At 39.7% G+C, this 15069-nt stretch overlaps 1 protein-coding gene across 1 annotated transcript in view; it reads right to left on the bottom strand.

Annotated features, from left to right (window-relative positions):
* The window catches only part of LYST (lysosomal trafficking regulator), a gene marked incomplete at both ends in the record, with an annotated part of 150969 nt that overhangs the window by 92997 nt on the left and 42903 nt on the right, over positions 1-15069 (bottom strand). The window contains 4 exons of the mRNA XM_079697574.1: positions 837-968; positions 3249-3447; positions 9193-9330; positions 13633-13782. Of these exons, the coding sequence (XP_079553700.1) occupies positions 837-968; positions 3249-3447; positions 9193-9330; positions 13633-13782 (619 nt within the window). The remainder of the gene's footprint in view (positions 1-836; positions 969-3248; positions 3448-9192; positions 9331-13632; positions 13783-15069) is intronic.

Here is a 15069-nt window from a genome sequence, read left to right as displayed (position 1 = left end):
CTTGCTATGGAGATAGAAGAGGCAACTGATTCTGAATATACAGAAAAATTATAGGGCAGCATTAAAAGGCCAACTATGCCACAGACCCTTTTAATGGCAGGAATTCTAAGCAGCGTGAGGATGGTTAGATTGAGGAAAGGTTCAACTTTTTCAGGTCAAGCGTGCTAAAAGGCCAAGAGGGCAAGGAAAATGAAGAAATAAAATTATTGGCTGATGGGATCTAGGCTGGAAGGGGTAAACAGGCAGAGGGAACTTGGGAGGATGATAAAGAAACCAGAAGGATAGGAAGTTGTCATAGAGAGTGGGAGATGGGAGGTTTAGGGGTGGGAAGCGTTCTTTGATGGTGTCTAAGACAGATGCAAGCAGACTGGTAGATAAAGTAGAGGGGACGGTCCCCAGGGTCAAGGCTGGAGTACGGATGGCCACTCACATGGCAAGTGAAGTCGTCTAGAATGAGTTCAGGTGGAAAGGAGACAGTAAGCCAAACAAAGCTTTTGAAGAAAATGGGAAAATAAATCAGAAGTTTAATGAAAGACAAATGACTATGACAGAAGGGGAGAGAGAATTCCAGAGCAAGAGAGCATGAGCCTCATCCACTCCCTAAGTTCTCCTGAGAGGCACTTGTTATACTGAGTTTGAGTTACTGATATTAGAAAGTAGTGAAATGGATTCCTTAAACATATTCTATTATTTTTAAGTTTAGCCTTCCATTTATTTTTTCTGAATATCAGGTTGTATTATGCTGCTAAAACATGTACAATTTATTTATCTATTAATATTCAGAACTAAATACAGAAGGGTTATACTTTCATCATTGTTTTTGTTTGTCTGTTTACCTTCAGGTGGTGAAGCAGTAAAACCACATGGGCTTATTACCATAAATCCAGGGCTAGTAACAGACTTTCCTCCACTGCTAGAATGCCTCAGGTACATGATTGACTGTACTTTCTCCTGAAAGATCTTGCCATCTAGGATCAAAAAAAGTTTTCAGACAATTTTAAAGAAAGATAAAACAAAAATATAACTTTAAAAGCAAATCGTTAAATACAAATGTTTACAAGAAGATGTTCAAAGCAAAAAGAAAAAACGGCATCCTTTATAATAATGCACATTTGATACGTGAGGACACTCTACAACTTCTTACTCTAGATTCTTTTGTTGACTATTACTAGCCACATTAACTTCTATTTTCTTCGAATTCTAACTGTACTTAGAGTTATTCCTATAGTTTAGCAGCTAACTGTTCACTTTTTATATGCTAATATGATCTCTCCAAGGAGGCTGTTCATCAATTCATTCCTTGAGGGAAAGGCTGTGTCTTCTCTATTTTTACACAGCCCCAATATGACTCCAAAGTTGGTACCTCCAGTTTAATCTTCCTTTTTGAGCTTCATACTTCTAAATTCAACTGCTTGATTTTTTAAATGTATCACAAATGCAACAAATCTAAATCTGAGTCATCCTTCTGCCCTAAATTCCCTCCTGTGTTCTCTGGTTCATTTGGGAGAAGTACCTATTTCCCATGCCAGATCCAGGAGCCACCCTTGACCACAACCTTTCCTTTACCCGTGTCAAGTCAGTCTCCAGGCTCCATTGACTTTATTTCTGTTTCTGGAACTCTTCTCATCCCTAGCATAGCACTATAAGGCAGGCTCTAATCCCCCTCACCTGGATTATTACCTCAGACTTCTAAATGGTATCCGTGATGGACCTCTGGTCACCCTCAAATCCTCATAGCTACCAGCCTTCTCTCTATCAAATGTCAATCTCTGCTTAAAACCTTCCAGTGGCTTTCTGCTGCCTCCTTATCGCTACAAGAATCTCCAAGATCTGTCTCCACACCCTTCTACCAGCCTTTTTGCTTACATTGTACTTCAGCAAAACCAAGCTGTTCGCTTTGCCTGGAAGGCCTCTCTCTTCAACTCCTACTCAGCCTTTAAGACTCACAGCAGGCGTCACCACCTCCAGGAAATATCCCCTCACCATGCTCTATGCTACCCAAAATGAAATACTGACATCACTGTGCTTTCCACATGGTATACTTACCTGTTTATGTCTCTCTCCCCTCTATTAGACTGTAAACTCCTTAAGGGAGGCGACCACATTTTACTCATCGTTGCAACAACCCAGTAATACCAGAATCTTGGCATTGCTTTATTCACTAAATGTTAGCTGAACCTAACACAGAGTCATGCTGTATAATTTCACTTGGATTTTTACTGTGACGGAATCATTTTATTCACTTATTATATTGCTTAAAATGGCTGTTGGACAACCAGTTTCCCTCTCTAAATTTACTATCTAGCTTTCTCACAGATACACTCTTGCTTGCTTTCTTACCACATCACCTTTTCCTAGTTCTTTTAAAGCTCTGATTCTTCTGTCTTTCTTTTACGCTGAGATTTACTCTTTCTTATTCCACCCTCTGAAGAGTAATATCACCAACAGTTCCATCCTTAGCTTCCTTTTTCCTTCTCTCTCTCTCCACACTTTTCTTCAGTGGTCTCATCTGTTCCCAGAGCTTCAACTCACTTCTATGCAGGTGGTTTCTCTATACTGAATTTTACTGTAATAATTTACTTACATCATATTCCTTGGCTCAAAACAAACACAACAAAACAAAATCCTTCAATTACCCCCAACTAGAATACAAGTTCAAATTCTCTGATCTTACATTCAAGGACTCATTTAATATGAGCCTGGGTGGGCTGGAATAAATGATGGTCCCAAACTATATTTATGGTATTATTTCTCACTACTCCTTTATAAATTCCCTGTATTAGGTAAAATTCATTATTCTTTCTCTTTCTATTTTTCCTCCCTTTAAGTCATTCTCTTCACCTGGAATGCTAATTCTCCAATCTACCTATTAAATTTTACTTAAATTCTGCAATGCCCATGGCAGATATTAATCTAGTAAATCTCTCTCCATACCTGCCCAATGAAACCCTAACTCTTCTGAAATCTAATTAGTTCTTCTTTTGCATCTCTTACGTACTTACCAGATATTGTTTCTTATTATAATTATTTCAGCATATATATCTCCCCTTGCCTCTTGGCATTTAAGCCCTCTGAAGGCAGAGACTATGTCTCGTTCATTTTATGGCCCTCTGCCCTGTCCCAATCCCAGTGTGTAATTAGTTCTAGCACAGAGGCTGTTCAATATATATCAAACAAACACAAATCAAGCGGGAAGGAAGAAACAAAAGTGGAAACAGCCAAGACCTAACAAAAATGACCATACCTACCTATGTGCAAAGAAAAGTAGAACCCTGCAGGGTTATGGCAAACGTAAGTATTGGTAGGAGGGTGAGCTGCTAAAAGGAAACTGAAGACGGTTGCCAATAATTCCAGATCTGGAGGAGACCCAAGGACTTCTGCTATAATTTTCACAAATGATCTACAAACCTCTCGGGGCATGGATGCAAGCTGACCCTCTTTGTGTTCCTGAAAAAAATAAACACTCTCTTTAGGTTTAAAGAGAACTGTCAACTTAACTAACATTTCTCATTGAAGCAAGAGAATTCTGTTTAAGATAGAACTGTGTTGGTTTACGACTCCAGACTGACCATATTTACCATACAATTGAGTTGCTATTTCTCAATTCAAGCAACCCTGCTATTAAAATTCATTAAAACCAATGTCCCCATATAAATGTTAGCTACTATTAGTACTCTTATCACTACTACTACTACTACTTCTGCTACTACTACTATGGGTTCAGAAGGGAAAATTTTTGATAGACAAACCTGATTACATGAATACACTATGTTCCAGTCTACAAAATTATTTCTCACGACAGCTCTGAGAGGTTTTATCCATCATTTCTAGAATACGGAGGCCCAAAGTGGTTATATGACTAACTTAAACCACATAGAAAACATGTCAGAGTAGTGCAGCCATTAACTCAGACTCAGACCTCTGATCTCTTTCTACTGCATCATCTACTGCCTGGAATAATGAGACCTGGCAGAATGCCAAGTAATTACCAAAACTAAAGATGGATATAAATAAACTATTTATATTCTCCAACCCTAACCTCCCCAATAGGTAGCAGCTGGCCTCTAGATCAAGGCTACCAGAGGTAAACCTCCTCATGTTTCCTGTCTGTCCAAATATACAATATATCTCTAAATCCACTCTTCTTCATTTGCTCCTGTGTACTGCTCAATCAGAAAACGTAAAATCTAGATGTTAACTTTGACACAGTTTAGTCTTACTAGCTCAGATTTAAGAAGAGAACACCGAGTCTACAAAAGTAAGCACAAACCCCCTTTGTCAAGATCTCACAATGGCCAAGTAGCCAAGCCAAGACAAGAATACAGGTGTCCTAACTTGCAATTCAGCATTATTTCTGCCACAGCCATTTGTCTTTTTTCTAAATCGCACCCCTTGTGACTTCCTAACCTCGATTATTCATTCCTAAGTTCATCCCAGCTTACGTTTCTTCAATCTTGCCCTCTCCACTGACTCCTTACAAATAGTCACTGGTATCCTATCTCATTAAAAAAAAAAAAATCCCTTAACTTGACCTGTTGGGAAGTTTTTGTTAACATTCTGTTTCTCTTTTCTTCTGCTGCTGGACTTTTTAATAAAAACACTTTTAAATTCTCACTGCTTCCAAGGATCCACCACACATGCTGCCTAAAGTCCCCAGAAATCTTGTTCTTGCCGTCTTCACTCCACTGAAATCTTATAAGCCATTAAGAATTTCAAAGTTGATGGCCTTTTGTCGGACCACATTTTCTTGGAACTTTCTACCTTATTTGGTTCGAGAGACCACCTCTGTCTGGGCAGGTTCTCCTCCCTCTGCCCACGCTTGGCTTTCACTTTGCTGGGCTTCCTGGTACTTCTTTGCCTTTTCAACTACTCTTTTCTTTTGGACTATTCTTTCTATATCTCTCCCAACAGCTCCTTTTTCCTGTTTCATGCCCTGAAAATGGTTATTTTCCGAGATGCAAACCTCAACTCCCTATGATCCTTTCACTACATTTGTGTATCCTGTAGTGCTTCTCTATTCCCATGGCTTCACGAACACATCAATGCAAACAAGTTCTACTCTCTCCCCAGCTCCAATCTTGCACATCCAAGGGCCTGGCGGTCAGTGTCGCTGAGCATCCCACCGTAATCTCACAAGCAGAATGCTCAAGTCTTGCTCAATTCGTGTTCAATGCTGCTTTCTTTGATGATACAACCATTCTTCTGGTCTCCCAGCTTGAAATTTTACATTATATATTTGACTTCTTTTGCAGCTTCTATTTAAGCAGAACCAAGCCCTATTAATTGCCTTTACATCTCCTCCATTATTTGCTCCTTACTTTTGTTCTCTGAATTGTATTTTTAATACAGCAGGTTCTTATTAGTTCTCCATTTTATACACATCAGTGCATCCATGTCAATCCCAGTCTCCCAATTCATCCCACCACCACCACCACCACCACCCCCGCCACTTTCCCCCCCTGGTGTCCATACATTTGTTCTCTACATCTGTGTCTCTATTTCTGCCTTGCAAACCAGTTCATCTGTACCATTTTTCTAGGTTCCACATTTATGCGTTAATATACGATATTTGTTTTTCTCTTTCTGACTTACTTCACTCTGTATGACAGTCTCTAGGTCCATCCACATCTCTACAAATGACTCAGTTTCGTTCCTTTTTATGGCTGAGTAATATTCCATTGTATATATGTGCCACATCTTCTTTATCCATTCACCTGTCAATAGGCATTTAGGTTGCTTCCATGACCTGGCTATTGTAAATAGTGTTGCAGTGAACATTGGCGTGCATGTGTCTTTTTAAATTATGGTTTTCTCTGGGTATGTGCCCTGTAGTGGGATTGCTGGGTCGTATGGTAGTTCTGTTTTTGTTTTTTAAGGAACCTCCATACTGTTCTCCATAGTGGCTGTATCAATTTACATTCCCACCAACAGTGCAAGAGCGTTCCCTTTTCTCCACACCCTCTTCAGCATTTGTTGTTTGCAGATTTTCTGATGATGCCCATTCTGACCGGTTTGAGGTGATACCTCATTGTAGTTTTGATTTGCATTTCTCTAATAATTAGTGATGTTGACCAGCTTTTCATGTGCTTCTTGGACATCTGTATGTCCTCTTTGGAGAAATGTCTATTTAGGTCTTCTGCTCATTTTTGGATTGGGTTGTTTGTTTTTTTTAATATTGAGCTGTATGAGCTGTTTTATATATTTTGGAGATTAATCCTTTGTCCGTGGATTAGTTTGCAAGTGTTTTCTCCCATTCTGAGGGTTGTCTTTTCATTTTGCTTATAGTTTCCTTTGCTGTGCAAAAGCTTTTAAGTTTCATTATGTCCCATTTGTTTATTTTTGCTTTTATTTCCATTACTCTAGGAGGTGGATCAAAAAAGATCTTGCTGTGATTTATGTCAAAGAGTGTTCTTCCTATGTTTTCCTCTAAGAGTTTTATAGTGTCTGGCCTTACATTTAGGTCTTTAATCCATTTTGAGTTTATTTTTGTGTATAGTGTTAGGAAGTGTCCTAATTTCATTCTTTTACATGTAGCTGTCCAGTTTTCCCAGCACCACTTATTGAAGAGGCTGTCTTTTCTCCATTGTATATCCTTGCCTCCTTTGTCATAGATTAGTTGACCATAGGTGCATGGGTTTATCTCTGGGCTTTCTCTCCTGTTCCACTGATCTATATTTCTGTTTTTGTGCCAGTACCATATTGTCTTGATTACTGTAGCTTCGTAGTATAGTTTGAAGTCAGGGAGTCTAATTCCTCCAGCTCCTTTTTTTTTTCCCTCAAGACTGCTTTGGCCGCTCCTTACTTTTACACTCCCATTTTTAATCTCCTACAGGTTCTTTACACTGTACTCATGGACTAATGAGACTACCTCACAACCAATATACTGCCAATTTATTAATCTTCCTTAACTACACTCAAATACCTTAAAGGCAAAGACTAAGTTCCATTCTCTATATACTTCTCACAATACCTAACATAAAGCTATCGTTAATAAATAACTGTTAATTTGACAAACAGGCTCTCTGAATAAAGAAGGGTGAAGAAATATACTTTCATTAAAAGAAATTGGTACCTGAATTTTTCTAGCATTTTTATAAATAAAATGGAAGTGAGAATACTTATTGAAATCTCCAGGTTGATAAGTGTCACTTTTCTGACATGGAAAGACTGAATAAGAACTTCACACTGTCATATGAACTCACTTAAAACTGGCCAACAAGTTTCAAAATGGATAGACAAAGAAAGTGAGTTAGAGGAAAACTGACCCATAGATGAAACATAAAACATTCAGTAAGCAAGGGGTCTGAGAGATCACTGTATTGTATTCCTGAAGACAATAGTCTCATTTACCACAGGGACCAAGAAAGGCATTAAATGCTTTTGTTTTGTTTTTTTCACAATTCATTCATTCAAAAATTATTTATTGTGTGCTTATGTGTTTCAGGTACTGGGATTACAGTGTGATCAACAAACTATAACAACCTTATCCCTGCCCTCAGGAAGTTTGCAGAGAGAAATAAACCATAATGTCCTAAATGACATAAAACTAGCAAATCGTATATGGGCAGAGTGAGAGTAAGTGCAGGAAGGAGAAAGGGTTAATTTAGACAGAAAGGGCAGGGAAGGCTTCTCTCAGGAAGGCGATTTTAAGTTGAGGCACAAAGGATAAGCAGGAGTTGGCCAGATGAAAAGAATGGGATGGATAAGTTTTCAGTCAGAAAGAACATCACATGCCCTGCCGTGGGAAAGAGGCTCACTTGTTTAAGGAAGGGAAACAAGGCTGGGGGTGGGGTGGGCCTGCCGTGGTATAAGATGCGGCTGGAGCGGTGGCTAGATCCTACAAGCCTTGTTACAGAAGTTGTCACAGATTTTGGATTTTATCCCAAGTAAAATAAGAAGCAACTGGAACAAAGGCATTTAAAACAAAGAAACGATTACTGATCCCATGGAACATCTGTCCTTATCTGACTTGATGGAGTTCTAATATATGCCTCAGACCCTGAAAAATCAAACTAACTTGAAAAATAGTTCAATACATCAACCAAGCTAAAACCAGACACCTGTGAAGGCAGAGAAAATAACTGAACTAGAAGCCAGGCCGCAGCACAGGCCCTACAACGTGACTGGTGAAGTTAGTGCCACTTTTTGATATAATTTTTTTTAACAAATAGTTTTAACAAAAACAAAAATTTTTTAACAAAATTTATTTATTTATTTATTTCTGGCTGCATTGGGTCTTCGTTGTTGCTCACAGGCCTTCTCCAGTTATGATGAAAGGGGGCCACTCTTCGTTGCAGTGCACGGGCCTCTCACTGCAGTGGCCTCTCTTGTTGCCGAGCACGGGCTCTAGGCGCGTGGGCTTCAGTAACTGTGGCACGCGGGCTCGGCAGTTGCAGCTCATGAGCTCCAGAGCACAGGCTCAGCGGCCATGGCTCACGGGCCCAGCTGCTCCGCAGCGTATGGGATCTTCCCGGACCAGGGCTCGAACCCACATCCCCTGCATTGGTAGGCGGGCTCTCAACTACTGCGCCACCAGGGAAGCCCTAATATAATATTTTTGATATATTTTCAGTATACTAATTCTAGTACATATAACAGATCTTCAACAAATATGCACTTATTAAAACAACACATACTGGTACTTGTTATTTAAGGAATATGGAACAAGTTAAAATATCACTACTGTTGATGTCCAAGAGACTACAAAATTATTATTTTACCCCAACATAAAGAAATATCTCTGGAATTTAGTAGTTGCTCTTTTGTAACTGAGTTAGGAAAGGTCAAGCTACAAGAGGCAGGGGTTAAAAAACTCCAATACTGGGGCTTCCCTGGTGGCGCAGTGGTTGGGAGTCCGCCTGCCGATGCAGGGGACACGGGTTCGTGCCCCGGTCCGGGAAGATCCCACATGCCGTGGAGCGGCTGGGCCCATGGGCCATGGCCGCTGAGCCTGTGCGTCCGGAGCCTGTGCTCTGCAACGGGAGAGGCCACAACAATGAGAGGCCCGTATACCTCAAAAAAAAAAAAAAAAAACTCCAATACTATCAGCTGAAAGAAGGGATCCTGGAAAGTAGGGCAGACAGAAAATAACCTCACTGAAAGTCCCTCAAAAATCCGAGTCCATAGCGTTGAGTTATTAAACAGAAATCATCGCAGAAAATATCTCCAGAAGTAAAGTTACATGAAAAGTACCTGCAAAACCTGGCAAGTCAGTAGAAAGTGATGCACCACTCGAGCTTTCAGCAACTGCTTAATATTAAACATCTGCTGCTGGTGATCCGCTCTGAGGAGGACTTCTAGGGCTGCCAGCAGAGTTTCCCAAACACCTTGCTGAGAAAAGAAACACATACCGATTAGCACAGAGTTACTGAAAAACATGCTGCATGCTTTTTAGAAGATATGCAATACATCAGTTTAACACTGTGTATATATTGAGGGTCAAAGATTAAATTTGTCTGAAAAAGTAAATCTTAGGGCTTCCCTAGTGGTGCAGTGGTTGAGAGTCCGCCTGCCGATGCAGGGGACACGGGTTCGTGACCCGGTCCGGGAAGATCCCACATGCCGCGGAGCGGCTGGGCCCGTGAGCCATGGCCGCTGAGCCTGCGCGTCCGGAGCCTGTGCTCCGCAACGGGAGAGGCCACAACAGTGAGAGGCCTGCGTACCACAGAAAAAAAAAAAAAAAAAGAAACACATAAGGGGGCTTCCTTGGTGGCACAGTGGTTGAGAATTCGCCTGCCAATGCAGGGGACATGGGTTCGATCCCTGGTCCGGGAAGATCCCACATGCCACAGAGCAACTAAGCCTGTGCGTCACAACGACTGAGCCTGTGCTCTAGAGCCCATGAGCCACAACTACTGAGCCTGCGTGCCACAACTACTGAAGCCCGCGGGCCTAGAGCCCGTGCTCCGCAACAAGAGAAGCCACCGCAATGAGAAGGATGTGCACCGCAAGGAAGAGTAGCCCCCGCTCACCCCAACTAGAGAAAGCTCACGCACAGCAGCAAAGACCCAACACAGCCAAAAATAAATGTTTATAAAAAGAAAAAGAAACACATGAAACACATTATCAATATTAACTATTTACAAATAATTTAGTTTCAAAGAGCATTATTAAAAATGTACAGATTTCAATGCTAATTTCTGTATGCAGCATTTAATCAAATAATTTTAGAACAAGATGTACTAAACTGAAAAAAGTTAGACAATGTAGAAATTCTGCATTTTGGATTAATTTACTTTTAAGTCCAAATAATAGAATTCTCTGCACAATTACTAAGTGTGCAGTTTCAAACAGTAGTTAGCATCCTTTTGAGGTGCTTTAAAATGCTTCTCCCATACTGAATCAATCTTAAATTATCCACAGTAATAGAGAAAAAGGAATCTTACATAGATAACTACTACTGAAAGATAATCTTCACCTCATTTTATTAGCCCAAATAACCTTTCAACAAAGTCATTAACAAAAAGCAAAATTAACTGCCTTGGGTTGCAGGTCTTGCTGTTTTTCCTGCCATTATTGATGGAAATGAATAATGAAAAGGCCAAGGAATTGATAGACTTAATCATGCTATTCTAACGAAGGCCTCTCTCTTTATAAGACAGGGCCAAGGTGCCCTGAGAGAAAAAGACATATGAAAACTGGAAGACAAAACAAACAAACAAACAAAAAATTGGAAGACGAGGTAGGCCAAGTATGAAAACTTGATTGAGGCCTGAAAAATAGTACTAAAATAGAGCAGTGCCAAAGCAAACAGACAACTAGCAACAAAAACAAAACAACACAGCTAAAAAAATAATTAGGAAAGAAAATCTTATTTCAAACTCATAGTATTTGTGTATATCACTTTTGAATTCAACAAAAAATGTTTTGTTTTTTAATCACACTGTTTTTTAATGCTCAAATTAGCATCCTCTTTTGAAATACTAAAATAGCTGTCCAATTTTTAGTTAAGATTTGATCTTCCAATCTACAATAGAGCTATTTCTTTATTACATGTTTATATTTATACTGCCTTTGATCCAACTTGTTTGTATTTACTATCACAATGTTCATTTGCTTTCTCTCCCTGAAACATTAAGTGTATTTTTATACATATATATATGTGTGTGTGTGTATATATACATATATATATATGGATTTTTTAAATTCTGAAAGTGAGTATTTATTCAGAATGAGAAATCGCAACAAAATAGAAAGTTTTTTTGTTTTGTTTTGTTTTGTTTTGTGGTACGCGGGCCTCTCACTGTTGTGGCCTCTCCCATTGTGGAGCACAGGCTCCGGACGCGCAGGCTCAGCGGCCATGGCTCACAGGCCTAGCCGCTCTGCGGCATGTGGGATCTTCCTGGACCGGGGCACGAACCCGTGTCCCCTGCATCGGCAGGCGGACTCTCAACCACTGAGCCACCAGGGAAGCCCCCAAATAGAAAGTTTTAAAAACTGACAATACCATAAAATCCAGAAAAAGCAATAGTTAGCTGCCTGACACAGCTCTGTAATACTTTCCCCCTATGTTTTGCAGGAGCATATTCTTTGACTGCTTCTTCATATAACAATAATTTTGTAATATAATTTTATATAGGAAGAACAGAAAAATAATTTTGTCTTTCCTCTACCATGTTTGGTCAACATTTGTGTTTGTTAATGACAGATTAGAAGTGTTTCCTTCAGCTTCCTAACTCATTATTGATAGTGAGTAAATCTGGGGGGGGCTGTTGCCAAATTTGGAAGTAACCAAATTTTAAAAAATTCTAAAGGTACACACTTTGAACTGGTCTTTAATTACGCCTGATGATACTGTTGTTATACGCTAAATAACTCTGGACAATCTACAGTCTACACTAGAACTAATGAGGCTCTATGAGCCACACCATGAAGGCTATGCTTATAACTAGGGCAGAAAGGAAACAGCCCTATATTCATTCCCTGGCTGGGTCCTTGTGAAGACTACCTGATCCATCCAGCTGTTGAGATGCTTTGCCTAGACCTAAGATAAAAGCATGTTCCTTAGCTTATGCCTATCATGAAGCCAAGACTTCATAGACTTGCCCTGTATACTGATACAGCTCTATGACTTCTGGGTAACGTGGCTCCCTTACTCAGAAGTGTGTCTATTTCCCTCTCCTTGACTCTCTCTCCACACTCTTAGCAGGACCCCTTTCAGAGTTTATGGTAAATGCAAGTCTCCAATTGATTCAAATGTTCTCCAGCCGAGTACTGCTCTAGCTACTACCAGCAGCCCAAGCTCTGATCCTGACCCTCCAGATCAGCATTATCCAGGGCTGTCTAAAACCTTGCACAGAAATTAATCTTCAGATTTCCGTCTACAATTAACATTACGTTGAAGTGGTAAATTTGTTCTGTTCTCCAAAAGAATGATTGGATGAATATTTAAAAGTAAATGCCTTTTTGTGCACCAAAGGAAACAATCAACAGAGTGAAAAGGCAACCTACAGAAAGGGAGAAAATACTTGCAAACCATATATGAGATAAGGATTAATATGCAGAATATATAAAGAACTCCTATAACTCATTAACAAAAAATCAAATAACCCAGTTAAAAAATGGTCAAAGGACTTGAATGGACATCTCTTCAAAGAAGATATACAAAGGGCCAATAAGTATATGAAAAGATGCTCATCATCACTAATCATCAGGAAAATAAATGCAAATCAAAACCACAACAAACTATTACCTCATACCCTATAGAATAGGCACTATCAAAAAATAACAACTGGGCTTCCCTGGTGGCGCAGTGGTTGAGAGTCCGCCTGCCGATGCAGGGGACGCGGGTTCGTGCCCCGGTCTGGGAGGATCCCACATGCCGCGGAGCGGCTAGGCCCATGAGCCATGGCTACTGGGCCTGCGCGTCCAGAGCCTGTGCTCCGCAACGGGAGAGGCCACAGCAGTGAGAAGCCCACGTAATGCAAAAAAAAAAAAAAAATAAAACAACAACTGTTTAGTGAGAATGTAAAAAAATTGGATCACTTGCACATTGTTGGTAGGATTGTAAAATGGTGCTTCTCTTACAGAAAATAGTATGGAGGTTCCTCAAAAAGTTAAAAATAGAACTACTATATGATTCAGCAATCTTACTTCTGCATACATATCTAAAATAATTGAAAACAGGATCTCAGAGAGACCTCTGCACATCCATGTTCACTGTAACATAATTCACAATGGCCAACATGTGGAAGCAAGCTAAGTGTGAATGACATGAACAGATAAAGAAAATGTGGGATACACATACAATGGGATATTATTCTGACTTAAAAAAGAAAAAAATCTTGTCATATGCTACAACACAGATGAACCTTGAGGACATAATGCAAAGTCAAATAAGCCAATCACAAAAAGACAAACACTGAATGATTCCACTTGTATCAAGTATCTAATGTAATCAGACTCATAGAAATAGAATGTAAAATGGTGGTTGCCAGGGACTGGGGGCAGGGGAAATGGGGAGTTGTTGTCCAATGGGTAGAGTTTCAGTCAAACAAGATGAAAAAGTTCTAGAGAAGTGCCATACGACAAAGTGTATACAGTTAATACTGTACTGTACACGTAAAAATTGTTGAATTCACAAAAATTGTTGTAAATTCACAAGTGTTTTTTTACCACAAAAATAGTACATGCCTCTGCTTTATTCCATATCCTCCAGTCTAGCAATAGCTCCTCTAGAAGCTTAACATCCTGGATTATAGCATTAGACTCGGCATCCAACTTAAATTCTCCATTCTCATTGATATGAATAATATCTTCATCACAGCAACCTTCAAGAAGGGTCTATGGAAAAACAACATTAATACAAGATGCATCAACAGTTAATCCAGAAATTCAAAAGAAATATTAAGCTTTCAATCTTAGCAGTCATAACATAAAATTCAAAGGAAAACTAGTGAATAACTCAACATTTCACCAAGTATCTTTAAATTGTTTTGTAAAACAATTCAAGTAATGCGAAAACCCCCAAATTTCAATTATTTATAAATGACTATTCAGTTTCAAATATGGGGTAAAAGAAACCACATCCTATTTTTTAAATTCAATGAATCTGTTGGGTTTTAAATTTTTTCCAAGAAGCATTCATGCCACAAATGTATGGATCTTGACAGTTTCAACAGTTGGGGTTTGGGGGCATGGGAAGAGGCATGGTCTTTTGCCTTAGTACTAGTACCCTCAGAGAGAAATATTTTCACAATGTTACCAAATGCTTTTAGTTAGAAAGGTACTTAAATATATGATGACAGCTGGATCACAATAAAAGCTAATAAGGCTTTAAGATGCTAACTCTATAGCAGCATTGCCTAACAGGAACGGCACAGCACTAGGTGTCTGGAGAACTAGGTTCTCTTCCATAACTGCGGGAGCTGAAGCAAACAGCGATCTCTCTGTGGGTTTCACTTTCACTAATCTACAGAATGAGGGGCCGGCCAAGGAGACATTGCTGGCTAATCAAGATCTAAAAATCTTAATTTTTTTCTTTTACTCCTCTAAAATGTTTTAAAGGCAATTAAAATGTAATTATTTAAATGATGAAAAACCCAGAAGAGCCTTACTTTGATTAAATATATACTATTGAGTTTCCTTCATTTTCTTCAGGAATAACTGAAACACAAAACTCTATTATTGGAAGACTTTAATGAAGAGGTATCACTGCATATGAAACTCTGAGAATAAGTTGTTTTTGTTTTTGTTTTTTTATAGTGTCAAGAGCCACTTTCTCTTTTTTTTTTTTTTTAGAAAATGTTGGGGGTAGGAGTTTATTAATTAATTTATTTATTTTTGCTGTGTTGGGTCTTTGTTTCTGTGCAAGGGCTTTGCCTAGTTGTGGCAAGCGGGGGCCACTCTTCACCGTGGTGCGCGGGCCTCTCACTATCACGGCCTCTCTTATTGCGGAGCACAGGCTCCAGACGTGGAGGCTCAGTAGCTGTGGCTCACGGGCCTAGTTGCTCCGTGGCATGTGGGATCCTCCCAGACCAGGGCTCAAACCCGTGTGCCCTGCATTAGCAGGCAGATTCTCAACCACTGCACCACCAGGGAAGCCCCAAAGAATAAGTTTTATGAGAACCT

The sequence above is a fragment of the Hyperoodon ampullatus genome (genome assembly GCF_949752795.1).
Source record: "Hyperoodon ampullatus genome assembly, chromosome: 1".
Lineage (NCBI taxonomy): Eukaryota > Metazoa > Chordata > Mammalia > Artiodactyla > Ziphiidae > Hyperoodon > Hyperoodon ampullatus.
Note: the sequence above shows the minus strand (reverse complement) of the source record. Positions and strands in the feature narration are given on the sequence as shown.